At 45.4% G+C, this 13271-nt stretch overlaps 1 protein-coding gene across 3 annotated transcripts; it reads left to right on the top strand.

Annotated features, from left to right (window-relative positions):
• The first annotated feature begins 1516 nt into the window (after window positions 1-1516).
• Window positions 1517-12770, top strand: SERTAD4 (SERTA domain containing 4). Of its 3 annotated transcripts, none has more exons than XM_059041233.2 (4): window positions 1517-1900; window positions 6840-7031; window positions 8267-8382; window positions 10243-12770. In XM_059041233.2, the coding sequence occupies exons 2-4, from the start codon at window positions 6857-6859 to the stop codon at window positions 11008-11010; spliced, it is 1059 nt and encodes a 352-aa protein (XP_058897216.1). In that variant the 5' UTR covers window positions 1517-1900; window positions 6840-6856; the 3' UTR covers window positions 11011-12770. The 3 variants fall into 3 exon arrangements, with proteins under 3 accessions (XP_058897216.1, XP_066888329.1, XP_058897224.1); XM_067032228.1 differs by lacking the exon at window positions 1517-1900 and adding an exon at window positions 3101-3142 and having other exon boundaries at window positions 10243-12752; XM_059041241.2 differs by lacking the exon at window positions 1517-1900 and adding an exon at window positions 6080-6350 and having other exon boundaries at window positions 10243-12752.
• The last annotated feature ends 501 nt before the right edge of the window (window positions 12771-13271 follow it).

The raw sequence follows: 13271 nt of genomic DNA, 5'->3' as shown, positions 1-13271 counted from the left end.
CTTATCCCACCTAAATGAAAATTACATTCTATCCATAACCTGGGTAGAATCTTTAAAATTCTTAAATTATCATCATAATGGCCTATGTATCGTGCATGAGCCAATGCAATTTAATCTGGTTCAGAATAAAGCCAAGATGGATGCCCAATTCCCAATCCTAGGCATGCAACCCTGAAATGCCTTTTGGAAAAAATGAAATAGTGCTCCTGGAAGTCTGTTGAGTTAGTCTGTTTTCAGCATAATTGCCTTGTCTCAGCTTCCTAATACCCTTAAAACCTCTGAGAGTCTTTAATGTACAAAGTTCAGCAAAAATACCTTCAAAGCAGATTAGTTCTAATTATGTTTAATATTTGTTTGCTGCCTTATTGAATAAACTACATTTGCTTTTAAAAAAAGAAATTCACTTAGCTGCATGTCAGTCACCCAAATTTTAAGCATACAAATGAAATGGAAAACATTTATTACACAAATTTAATTACAATTCTAAGAAATAAACATGCAAATTAGATAGGGTTCAATTTGCAGATGGTAATCCTCATCCTTGATCTAGTTCCTTTTCTCCCTGATTTTCAGTCCGTGCCTCCTCTTGATTCCTAGGGAGCCAGGCAGCAAGAGGTTTGGTTTTTCACAGTCGGAGGATCTCTGTTTTAAAGAAGTGTTATATTTAGCACATCTGGCATAGTAGCAGTAAACAAACATTACAGTCTTTGTAACACTTTTGTGCAGGTGCCTTCCCCCCATTTTATTAGGTCTATGCCTTCCAAGCCTCTGTGTGCATTACACCTGAAATGACCCATCTCGACTATGGAGGGGTCCCTAGACAGAAGTTATGAATTAATGTTTCAAAACACAAACTCCAGTTGAGTCCAATATAGGGGAAAATTACTATTTGCAAAACAATGTGATCCCGGGGCTTAAATTACATTCTTTTGACCAAGGACAGCCTCCTTTATTACTTTTTTATTTCCTGGAGGCTTTCCCTTGAGGCTCCCCACCCAGAAGGAGTTACCAATTGAAGTTGCAGTCTGACCGAGGTTGCTTTTTTATACAAATACAGCTCCAGAGGGGCGGGGGCGGGGGCGGGCGGCGAGGGGAGAATAACTGCTTGGTCCTGCAAAGACATCTGTTTCTCATCTCCGTTTGCTGTGGCAAAGGAGAAGAAAGTCTTTTGCAAAGGGTGGGAAAGGCACAGATTTCTTTCTTTCTTTCTCTTTTAAATAACACGCACGCACAACAAAAAAGTAAACCAAATAAAAAAAAGAGAAGACATCTCAGAAGGTTGCAGAGTGAATACATTATTCGGCTGGAGCCGAGCCCCCAGGGCTGGGGCGGGAGCCCGGGAGCGCGTGGGGTCTGGGCTGCGGGCTGGAGCTGGGCCCGCGTGTCCCCGGGCACCGGGAGGGGAGGGGAGTGGAGGGGAGGAGAGAAGGAGGGAGGGCGGGAAGGAGGGAAGAAGGCAGGGGGCGGGCTAGGGTGAGGGGAAGGCGCCCCGTGTGCTGCCTGAGGAGCGGCGGCAGCGGCGGGAGCGGAGGGAGCAGAGGGAGGGAGGGAGAGCGGGCGCGCTTGTCATGTTCCTTTTCTCACCCTGGGGGCATCCTGCAGAACCTCTCCTCGGAAATCCACGGGGAAATGGCAAACAGGATTGACGGGTTTCACACGCTCCTCGCTAGACAGAGCCGCTCATTACCATAACCGTCTGCAGCGACGGCGGCGCAGCGCCCCAGTCGCGGCGGCGGGACCTGCCGGGACCCTCGCCCGCCGCGCTCCAGCGGCCACCGCCGACCGGGCCGCCGGGCCAGGACCCGCACGAGTGTGCACCGGCGGCCGGGCTGGCGCCGAGCCCGGAGAGGGCCAGCAGCAGCTCGAGCGCCGCGGCCGCCGCCTCCCGGCTGACCCCGCGGTAAGAGCCGGGCTGGGCGCGGGCGGCGGGGGCGGAGAGGCCGGGCCGGGTGGAGCGCGACTGCCGGTGCCCCCGGGCGTCTGCTGGGGCTGACTGGCTCCCGCGCGCCCTTCCGGCCCCGGGGCTGCTCCGGGGTCACCGACTGGACGCGCACCGGCGGGAGCGCGACCCGGGCCAGCTGGGAGGCCGGGGCGCTGCTGGGCGCGGAGGCGGCGCGGGCTTTTTTCCCGGGGCTGGCGAGCGCCGCGGAGGCTTTACCCGGGCGGGAACCGCCGCCGCCTCTAGGGCTGCTCGCGCTGCAGCCCGCGCGCACCGAGGCGAGTCTACGGGCGGGTGGGGACCACAGCTCTGGTGAGACCCCAGGGTCCTCGGTGCCCGCTTATTCCCTTGTCCTGGGGGATGGGGGTCAGTAGGAGGGATGCCACCAGGTCTGGACGCCGCGGCGCTTGGCAGGTGGGGAGGGAGGGATGGTGGATGTCAGGAGCGCGCGTTTGCAAGAAAAAGGAATAGCTGCAGGAGCTGACACCTTCTGTCCCCCCTCCCCGCCACCTCCGCCCCCGCACTCTCCTCCCAGGCAGCCGAGCCGCGCTGCGGGCGGCGGCGGCTCCTCTGTCCTCAGCTCACCTCCCCGGCGGGCTCGGCTGCTGCCCGCCTGGTCCACGCCTCCGCCTCTCTCCTCCCTGCCTCCCCTCCCGCCTCCACTGCCCTAGCAACTTTCCGGAGTGCCCGGCCGGGACCGCAGAGGCGGGGGGAGAGGCGGCTCCGCGGCCCAGGGTGGCGCGGACACGGCGGGCGCCTGCGGGAGGCATGGGCAGAGTCCTGGCCGCCGGGGTCCAACGGATGCGCAGGGCGATCCCGCAGGCGCGGGCTCCGAGTGGGTTTGGCCGGCGAAGGGGGGAGGGCCGGGCAGGCATCTGCTGCGGGCTGGAGCGCGGGCCGGGGCCAGCCTCTCTAGAGCCCTGCCAACCGCCGTGAGTCATTTCCTTGGAATCCTACCTTTGGTGTTTATTGCCCTTAGAAGGAAACTTGGTTTAAAAAAAAAAAAAAAAGAAGAAGAAAAGGAAGAATAATCATAGCTCTTATTCTTCAGGAGAGGCGCACGGCTCCAGCACCGTGGAAAGACAACTTGCCTTTGTTCCCAGACACTTGGGGTGTTGTTTACTTTCTCCTTCGGTCGGCGGCCTGCAGGGCTCTGCCCACTTCCCTGGAGAGGGGCTTGGGCTGCGGCACCAACACGCGAGGGTGTGTCAGTGTGGGAACTCGGACGTGGTGTCTGCTGCCCGCCTGCAGGGGGTGGGTCTCTAAGCCTCGGCCCCCAGTCTTAGGCCTGGGATGGAGAGACCTGGTGCCCGGGCTCGGACACCCGGGCACCCGCTCGTCTCCCTCCTGCTCAGCACCTGCATTCCAGGCCCAGGACCTGACCTAAAGATTTTGGCCTTTCAGAGCTGCAGCTGAGGAAATGTATTTCCCAGGGCAGACAGGTGTACTTCTGGGACTGGTAGAAAAATAGTATCTGTCTATTTAGAAAGGTTGAAGGATTTCATTCCACCCACCCAGCCCCTTCCACCACCACCACTACGACGAGCTGGACAAGCTGTTGAGGTCTTGTTAGGAACAGTCTCAGGTCAAGGGCTTGATTCCACCTGGTTAGGACAGCTAAGACCCAGAGTGTCAAAGGTGTATCGAAAATACCAGCCCTTTACTGTCTTGCTTTTCAGTATTGGAATCAGACCTCTAACTTCTATAATGCTCTTAATAAAATGTTTTCTAATGATGGATGAGGGGGAGGGGTGGGCAAAGAGTGACAAGGATCCCCTGTTGGATGGAAGGCATCACTGAAGCTGCAGCTACCCTGTTATGTGTGCCACTTCTGTTAGCATCATCATGGCTCCTAGGAAAGAAGAAGTCCAACTCATCTGGAAAAACCAAATTGTATAGAAATGCCTGGTAACTTTACTGTGAACATTTGCTGGAAAAACTTGACATTTTAGCCCTTGGCCTTCTGGGAATGCTTGAGGTGTCATTCTACTACATTCCCTTGGCTGATGAAACAGACATGCAGGAGCCTGAGGATAAAAGGTTAAGACCTTTCTAGTTTTTATTTTTTTAAACACTTGTGTAGACAAAACACACTTTAACACCCTTCTTTTGAATTCACTCACCGTTGATGTTAAAAAAAACAAAATTTACTATACATGTACATCTTTGTGACTCTAGTATTAACAGCACATAAATTTGTGAATTTCAACTTCTGAACTCAGTAGCAGAATTATAATGTAAATCTCATTGTACTGAGAAAAAAATGACAGTTTGGATCTGTACATATAATACAAATAAAAAGAATCATGGCTTTGTGCCCCATACTCCAATATTTCATGAATGTTAAACTTGCCTTCTTAATTTCCTAACATCCCAGTGTAAGCTCTGGATAGACTAGGAAGACTCAATTGCAAAATCTCCTCCCTGCTCCCAAATAATCCCAACTCATTTATTTTTTATTCGGACTTACATAAATCCTTCTTGGAACTCACCTCTCCAGTTTAGGATTTTGTGTGTAAGTTAACCATTCAAGAAAAGAAAAACTTACTGAAACTAGATATCATAAAAGGAAAGAAATAGCCAGGATAAAAACTATTATGCCATGTTTCAAGTTCAAATGCGTGAGTCGAATTTCGTGCCGGAAACAATACTAACAAATAGAAACGCTGAAATCCTTAACAACCAAAAAGCTACAAGGATAAGTCATTAAAATATAAAGAAACTCTTACTAACATAAAATAGCACAGGGTCCATTAATGTCCTTTTAAACAAAGGTAATTGCTGCTAGGGGCCTGCAAATGCTTCTCTGTCTTATGGGATATGGATTTGTCAACGTGCTTTGGTTTATATGTAATAAAATTTCCATGTAGGCAAAAAGCTTGGATCTTATTCCCAGAATCCAGCACAAAGTGAGTGTAAATTTCAAGCGAGAAAATACTGTTGCACTCAATGAGACAGGGCTACCGACTCAGAGAAAAAGCTATATAATTCATGTGCTCCTGGCAATAGCACTTCCTGATACAGTTGTCTCTTAGATAAGTTAAGAAATTGGACCATTTTATAAGAGTCTTCCAGGAAATAAATACCTTGTTTGGATGTTCAGTTTGAGGGGTGATAGAATGGCTTAGTTTGTGAAATCAGTGTGGTCTAAATTTCTTGACTGATGACTCAAAGAACAGAATAAATGGCATGTCCGACCATTTCTTTTTAGAGAATTAATTGAACCTTTTTTATTCTCTTGAAATAAGGTTTTCTAATAAGTCCTTGCTGCTGCCTCTTTGGAGGGCATTTTAAAAGAAAGGGGGTAGGTAGTTTAGCAGCCCAAATCAGCTGGGTCCTAATTCCAGCCACTGACCTAGACACCTCTCCTGTATGTCAGAAGGCCTGACTTACTTCTTCAGTGAGGTTGGGACAGAACTTCAGGTCTCAGAGAGAAGTCTGGGTGACGGAGTCATTGCTGCCAAGAGCTGCTCTGTTAGCCAGAGGACATTGTCACTTAATGAAGCTATTTCCCTTTCCCCTTGTACCTTTCCTCCTTTTACCTGGAAGTGGACCCTTGTTATAACATGTAGGTAATAATAGTCTCCCACGAGACAATAGTAGATTCACTCTTTCCCCCAAACATTACAAGCTGTATAATTTGGAGAAGAAAGCAAGAACTAGACCCTTAGCGTCTATTTGAAAGACAGTCAATCTTCAAGAAAGCAGGCCTGTCATCACTCTTTGTGACAGTTCTTTAAACGGCAAAGTGAGATAGTGGAGGTTTGGGTCTCATAAAGGAATTGGTGGATAATAAGGCACTGAGGCTGCTCTGCAGTCACCACTGATCTATGGCCCCGAGGTCTTTTGGCTTTAGATCCTCTTCTCCCTTGCACTCACTCTGGACCCCTACTTAGGACCAGGTGAAGACACTGAGTCCCCGGGGAAAGGCCCCCACCACCCAAGGTGCTGAGGAGCCCAGGGCGCATCCCAAGAGAAGAGAGGCTCCCAGTTTCCCCGCAGACCCTAGGGAAGGGCGTGAACCGGACAGAAGGGCAGTGGTGTTTTGCCTCTTGGAAAGTTTCTGCCTTGCCTCTGGGCTTTGCGGTGTAGAGCTGTCCGCTGCCTCTGGCCCTGAAGCCCTGGCTCCTGTTTAATATTCCGCCTGCTCCGTTGATGTTGTGCTTGGCTCCTGTGGGACTGCAACTCACGGCTGGAAACTGGAGCCAATTTTCTGTCTTCATCTCTCAGTGTTTTGACTGGAGGCAGATCCAGTTCAGGCCAATCAGAGCTGGTGGAAACAACTACCAAGTGTGTCTCTGTCTGCTTCGCTTTGGGAGAAGAAAGTGGAAAGAGCCCGAGAATGTTGTAGAGGAACTGGCCCTGCAGAAACAGAGGAAGAGGGGGCAGCAGGCAGCGGAACAGACTGAACCTGAGAGCATCAGTAGGGATTCGGGGGAAGATTTCTGTCTCCTCCTTCCTTTTCTTTTGATTGATTAGCGGATTTCATCAAAGGAGACTCTCAGGGGATTGACTAGAAAATTGATTTTGCCTTATTAATAGAAAGGAAGCGGCAAGGGTTTTGGCCTTGCCTCTTAGCGGTACGTTTTCTGCGGGAAGGTCAGGAGGAAAATGTGTTTCGGAGGCAAAGCAGCTGTCTGGAAGAGGGCTGAGGGGAATCTGAGAACAATAAGAAATGGGGTTTTTAAAGATCCGCCCATGAAATGCAGATTGCTGAACACAGAGGCTGAGCTAATAGCAGCAAGAGAGTTTGCTGAGGTTTTCTTTGAAAAAATAATAAAATGTTTCAGGGCAAAGGGGAGGGCTGAGACGTAAAAGTTTCCCAAAGCAAAGGAAGAAGGAGCCAAGGCCATCCCCTGGCTTGCTCTTGATTAGGGCTGTTTTCTTTTGTTTTTTTCAGATCTGAGGCTGTCAGAGATGACTCTGGTTCTGTCCATGAATAGATTCTGCGAGCCCATTGTCTCGGAAGGAGCTGCTGAAATTGCCGGGTACCAGACACTATGGGAGGCTGACAGCTACGGAGGCCCAAGCCCCCCAGGGCCAGCACAGGCTCCTCTGCAGGGAGACCGGGGAGCTGGTCCCCCGCTGGCAGGTACTGCCCTTGACCTTCCCCTGCTGCCCTGTGCGGCCAGACTGATGGGCAACGGTGGTGTCTGGGGCCCCCTTCTGAGCTGAGAGAGCTCGTTCTCCAGGGACGTCCCAGGCTGCCTGTGTACTGCTCATAAGTGAGCCCAAGGCTCCAGGGAAAGGACCAGGAGTGATGTTAATTGCATTCAAACCTGAGTTTCCATGTGCTGCTGCTTCGGGTAAAAGTCAGGCATCTGTATTTTTAAGAGAACCAAACCAGATCTTGAAACTTCAGTTTGAGTTTCAGTTTTCTATCTTCTGGAAGTGTATGGTTCTCTCAGAGCTACACAAGTCCTGGTGGGCTTGACAATGAAATCTTTATCCCATGAGACATAAAGGAATCTGCACTTTGGGCCAGCAGCTATGTGGCTCTTCTTTTTATTAAGCGTGCAATTGGCTTTGGTATTATAGGGAAAAAAAATGTTTAAGCCCAGAAAAAAATATGTTCTCCCTGATTCTTTATTCTTATACTTTAAGGTGAGTTCCTTTGGATTTTTTGTGTAGTACTAGTGATTGCAAAAAAACCAAAAACCTAAAATGTAAAATGAGTACTTGTTGAAGTCAGATTTGCTAAAAAGGGTTAAAAGCTTGGTCTTTAAAAATTAGACCCTATTTTTATTCATGGTTGATATGTTACATTTTTGAGAGCAAAAAGGACTTTTGTTACCCTGAATTTTAATTTTAAATTTAAAAAATTTAAATTTTATGTTTTAAAAGAAGGAATATTATGACTCCAGTGTGAAGATAATGATTTGCTTACTTACTGAGAGCCAGTAATATTTAAATGTTATTTGGTTATTAGTGCTTACAGTTAAAGATATATACATTTGAACAGCGGTTATATTATCATGGGTTTAATTAAATAATTGGAATAAATACTAATATTATTTCGGAGTTATTATACTACTCCCCTTTATGAATGTTGCTGTTTGCCTGTGCATAGAGTTAAAATTCTGAGTATTTAGTAAGTGCTGAAATATGTCATTTTCCTCTATAATTGTCTAGAAATCCTTGCCTCGCCTGGGTTACAGCATTCCATATGATAGCAACTATTAAGACTAATGTTTATTTTTAATCACCACATGTACAGACAAATACGTAGCCAAGTTATCTTCTAAAAGGCAAGGCAAGGAAAGTATTTTGTTTGGAGAACCTCTGGCAAACCGCATGTCATTTGTCGTATCTGATTTATTACCACAGGATCACATTACAGGGGAATTTCAAATCCTATAACAACATCCAAGATCACATACTTTAAGAGGAAGTATGTGGAAGAAGAGGATTTTCACCCACCACTCAGCAGCTGTAGCCATAAAGTATGTTTTTTTTAATAGTCATTATTTTTATTAAGAGTTTAAGATACTTAGTAACAGTTGCTTGATCCATTTCCAGAAATTAAATTGTTCCACCCAAGCAAAGAAAATGAGCCACTTCTCAGCAGAGCCATATTAATCGTTGTCACTTTTTTGGGTCCTATGTTATTTTTCACAAGTATTTGAAGAAAGAGCCAGCAAGAGCTCCTCTGCCCAGAAATAACAAAATTATATAATCTGAAGAATGTCTTTTTTACTAATGATTTCATTTTCTCAAGTTGCATTAAGGGTCATGGCAGCTGGTGCTTTCACGTGTGCAGAAATGCACCTGTTCTTTCCTGACCTGTTCCCCGTATCTGAGCTCCAGCTACCATAGCCAATGCCACACGTATGTGCCTACACGGGGGTGGTCACCCAGGGCTTTTCCTGACCTCTCAGCGGGGGACTCACCATCCTTTGAATGTGTGCATGAAAGTAGAAACGTCCTTCATGGTGCATTCATTACACGTTTCATTTGTTAAAATATATAATTCATTCCCAGGAAAAGACCAAAGCTAACTTTTTTACATGTATAAGAAGAAAATAACAGGATTGGGAAAGTGCACAGAAGTACGAAACTGGCTATCTAAGCTTTTGAAATACCAGTTCCTTTTCCTTATGGCTGCCTTCCTTCAAAAACAACTGCTAATTTAATCGAGGAGAGGATAACCCAGACCAGAGTTTTTTGAAATGCAGAGAAGATTTTTAATTTTTTAATCATCTTCCTTACTTGTTACACCCTCTCCCCCACCCCCACCCTTTAGATGTTGCTTTGACTCTGCTCATAAAAAGTCATCAGCATGCATTGGCCGGTGCTGGGCTTTCCCCTGCATTAGTACTTCCTCCCTTAGGTCAGCTTGGGCTGGTTTAATTCACAGCTCCTCAGGTTGGCTTTTTTTTTTTTTTTATGACCTGGAAGAGCTGGCCCCCAGAACACAAGCAATTTAAGTCCTTTTTGGTTTCTGTGTTGTGGCTTATAGCAGTTTTCCAAATTGCCACTGGGTTTGTAGCAATGATCACACAGTGATGGTATCACACAGCTCAGGAGTGAGTCCTCTGATTCCCTCTCTGTATCTTTCCTCCTGCCCAACACCAGAAAAAGCCTACTTTGGCCCTTCAACCAACAGTTCCTTTTAGGGTTTGAGCCTCATTCATTACTTTTGTCCCTCTATCAGGCAAAGATAATTGCAAGAATGAAACCCAGAAAAACATCAAGAGAGAGCCATGAGATCTGACAGCCAGATCTCATGCTCCTTGATGGCTAGGCCAGGGTTTGAAGAATACTTATGATGACCTGCATGTTGGCATCTTCTAAAAAGCACTTATTGACATATAATATATATGTGTCATATAAAGGCCCAAGTGTCATAAGAGTCCAGCTTGATGAATTTCACAAAGTGTGAAATAGCCATATAACTAACATCCAGATAAAGAAACAACATAACCAGTAACCCAGAACCTTTCCTGTGTGCCCTTTTAGTCACTGTCTCTCTGCCCTCCAAAGAACCCCCTCTCCTGACTTCTAACAGCATAGATAAGTTTTGTACATTTCGGCATCCCCCTCACTGAGCCATAAAAGAGCAGACATCCTGACCTGTCCCTGCTGAGGTCTGCATGTGGCTGGATTCCCCGATGCTCGACATCACCAGTGAGTCTTCTGGGAAGGGGAGACATTAGCAGCCCCTGGGACAGCATCTCTAAATGAACCTGGGGAAACAAGATCACAGACTCCCAGACTCAGAAACTGCCAAGAGAGAAATGTGCTGTGATGATATTTTAATATAGACCATTGCCTAAGCTTTCTCTTCCTTTTTTGATTTTTAGACCATCTCAATCTTTGAGGAACGAGCCCACATCCTTTATATGTCCTTAGAAAAGCTAAAGTTTATCGATGATCCTGAAGTGTACCTCCGAAGATCTGTCCTTATAAACAATTTGATGAAAAGGATCCATGGAGAAATTATCATGCAGAATAACTGGTGCTTTCCCGCCTGTTCTTTCAATGGCACCTCTGCCCAGGAGTGGTTTATGGCTCAAGACTGTCCTTACCGGAAACGACCTCGGATGGCCAAAGAGGAGTGTGAAAAGTTTCATGCCTGCTGCTTGTACCAAGAATGTGGTGGTCACTACCTAAATTTACCCCTTTCTGTCCATGCTAATGTCGGAAATGCCTCCACCACTGCCTCTTCCTCCTCCTCCTCCTCCTCATCTTCCTCTTCCTCTCCCCCTCTGCCTTTACCAAGTTGTTCCCACCAGGTGGATTTTGATGTAGGCAGTGCACCTATTTACAAGGGTGATGGCCAGATACCTGCCAATGAAATCTTTGTTACTAATGTGAGGTCACTTGGTGTTCAGGAAAAGGCCAAATTAAATGAGAAAGCAAATGATGACACCAACAGGGATGGTGGCCCCCTAAGCCATGAACCTGTGGGAAATGACCTTGCTTTTGAGTGCAAAGGCCAATTTTATGATTATTTTGAGACTGGATATAATGAAAAAAGCAATGTAAGTGAGTCGTGGAAAAAGTCCTTAAGGAAAAAGGAGCCTTCACCAAGTAACAAACTGTGCTGCAGCAAAGGAAGTAAAATATGAGCCGTCTTCTCACCGAAACTCAGAAGCATGCACAGCATGATCGATTAGCTCTCATAAATTTTATTTTGAATGGATTTTATAGTTTTGTACAACTGATACAATTATGCCATGAACATGCCATGTCATTTTAACGCCTGGAGAGCAGATTGCATAAAACATCTGTATAGTAGGCATCGGCGAGCTACTTATAAATGTGGTGACGTTACCGAGAACACAGTTGACGCTTAAAAGTATATCTTAGTTTTCTTACAGAAAAGATCAGTAGATTAGAATGGGGGACAATGTGCCCTTGTGATATTTCCGTGACCTCCAGGAGCCTGTCACTAGCAAAGAACCTTCCACCTGTTTGCCACTTAATTAGGTAGTTATTTGGTAAGCAAATCAATATAACCAGCAAAGAATGTCTGCTTCTCTATGATACAGTATTTTTTTTCTGACTAAAAGACTGAAGACAGGGAGCTAGGTGAAATGGCTTCCTGGTGCTGTTAAGTGTTTGGATTCAACAGTCTTGTGTGACAGATGAAAATAGGATAGAACGTAATGAAGCACACCTGTCTGGGGCAGCAATCAACAATATGAGTAGAGGCTAATCCCTGCAAGTTCCCAGCTTGCCTGTGATGGGTGATGAGGCTTTTAGAGGTATATTATACAGGGCGATTTTTGGTGCCTTACTTTATCTTAATTTTTGCCAATGTGAAAATTAAGGATAAATCAGAGTACAGCAGGGATTTAACAAACAGGAAAAAAAAACACAGGGTGGATCAATATTGTTTGGAAACCGTTAATGTCGAACTATTGCGTTCAACTTTTGATTCAACATCTCTATTCTTCCTTTGTTTTTGATGCCCAATTGCTTTCGGATTTGGCATTTTTAGAAAGGGATGGAGGAAACAATAGAGCTGTTAGAAACCAGCACTGGCTGCTCGAGCTTTTCTATGGCAACGGTCTGTTGCTGGGGTTTGGGTTTGGGTTTTCTGGGTTTTGGGTTGTTTTGTTTTGTTTTCTTGTCCAATGAAGTTCATGAACCAGTGGCATGCATCATACTTTAATCTGTTTTGCATCATTTCACTCGTTTAGATTATAAAAGCATGTGGTTTTTTATATATGACTTTTGCTGTTGATTACGAAGCACAATGTTGATAAATGATGTGGTGATCAATAAGGTTTTATCTTAAAGAATGTAAAGATTTTAGTTTGGGGAAAGTTATTTTGGAGAAATGGGACTCAGTCGGCAAAAGCTCCTATGTATTTGGTCAACATTTTTCTCAATCATTTCTTTCATTTGTGCATTGGCAAGGGTGTTCAGAGTACCCCTCTGACCATCCTTCCTTCCACACCAGCCAACTCCTCCTGCTAAACTGTATTCCCATTTCCAAGGTTACTGGCTAACTTGGGCCTCCTTACACAATACTTCACAGGAACCAAATGCCAAACGGAGGAAATAAGTAAGTCCTCCCAGTTTCTCCAAGATAAAGCTTTTTTATTATTGCTATTAATATTAAATATAGGTCTCATTCATACAGTGTATGAGTAGGATCATCATTTGGACAATGTCCACAAGGACCAATTTTTAAAACCTGTTCTTGTGTTATGGCTGAATAGTCTAGTGATGTTTTGTCCTTTATTTTCAATATTTGATAAACATTTGATGTTGAAAACTTAGATGATAGATGCTTGTATATGAATGTGTTGTAATAAAGTGAAGTTTTCTTGATATATATTTATTAAAATGATCAAAATTCATTCAGATTTTCTTATTTTAATGACTGTTGGCTATGTTTCTCTTTTCCATTGCTCTTTCTCCTTTAAATAACTCAAAATGTCTAGAAACTGTCATGGGCAGTGGCCACACAGGCGTTTTCAAAGTTAAAGTGTACTTTGAGAGGCCCATCTAACAGGTGTTTCAGAATGCTCCTAGTTTGTAGGTTTAGATTTCTGTTGATTAAGAGCACAGTGTTAGTAAATGATGTGGTTTGTGATCGATAAGGTTTTATCTTAAAGGATCTGAAGGTTTTCATTTTTATAAAGTTTCTGAAAAAAATAGCATAACATGAAGCCATGAATACTGAATCCTAGCTGATTCCTTTATGAAATGTCATTGTCAAGAAGATGGCCCATATGTAAACGGTTAAAATAGCTACAGAGGTTATTGCCAGCAGTATTCCATGCAATTCTGTGTTGTTGTTATTCTTAGAGGCTAATATTTCATTTGATAAAAGGGGCAAGCTAGTTGGAAGCTAGTTAATTTGCCAAAAGTAGCA

This window comes from Kogia breviceps, chromosome 1 (assembly GCF_026419965.1).
Source record: "Kogia breviceps isolate mKogBre1 chromosome 1, mKogBre1 haplotype 1, whole genome shotgun sequence".
NCBI lineage: Eukaryota > Metazoa > Chordata > Mammalia > Artiodactyla > Physeteridae > Kogia > Kogia breviceps.
Note: the sequence above shows the minus strand (reverse complement) of the source record. Positions and strands in the feature narration are given on the sequence as shown.

What these genes read in the sequence shown, in the direction of transcription:
- SERTAD4 (XM_059041241.2), top strand. Translation starts at nt 6,095, where the DNA reads ATGTTGTGCTTGGCTCCTGTGGGACTGCAACTCACGGCTGGAAACTGG. An exon ending in AGCTGGTCCCCCGCTGGCAG is followed by an intron (nt 7,032 to 8,266) that starts GTACTGCCCTTG and finishes TTATTACCACAG; the next exon opens with GATCACATTACAGGGGAATT. An exon ending in TCAGCAGCTGTAGCCATAAA is followed by an intron (nt 8,383 to 10,242) that starts GTATGTTTTTTT and finishes TTTGATTTTTAG; the next exon opens with ACCATCTCAATCTTTGAGGA.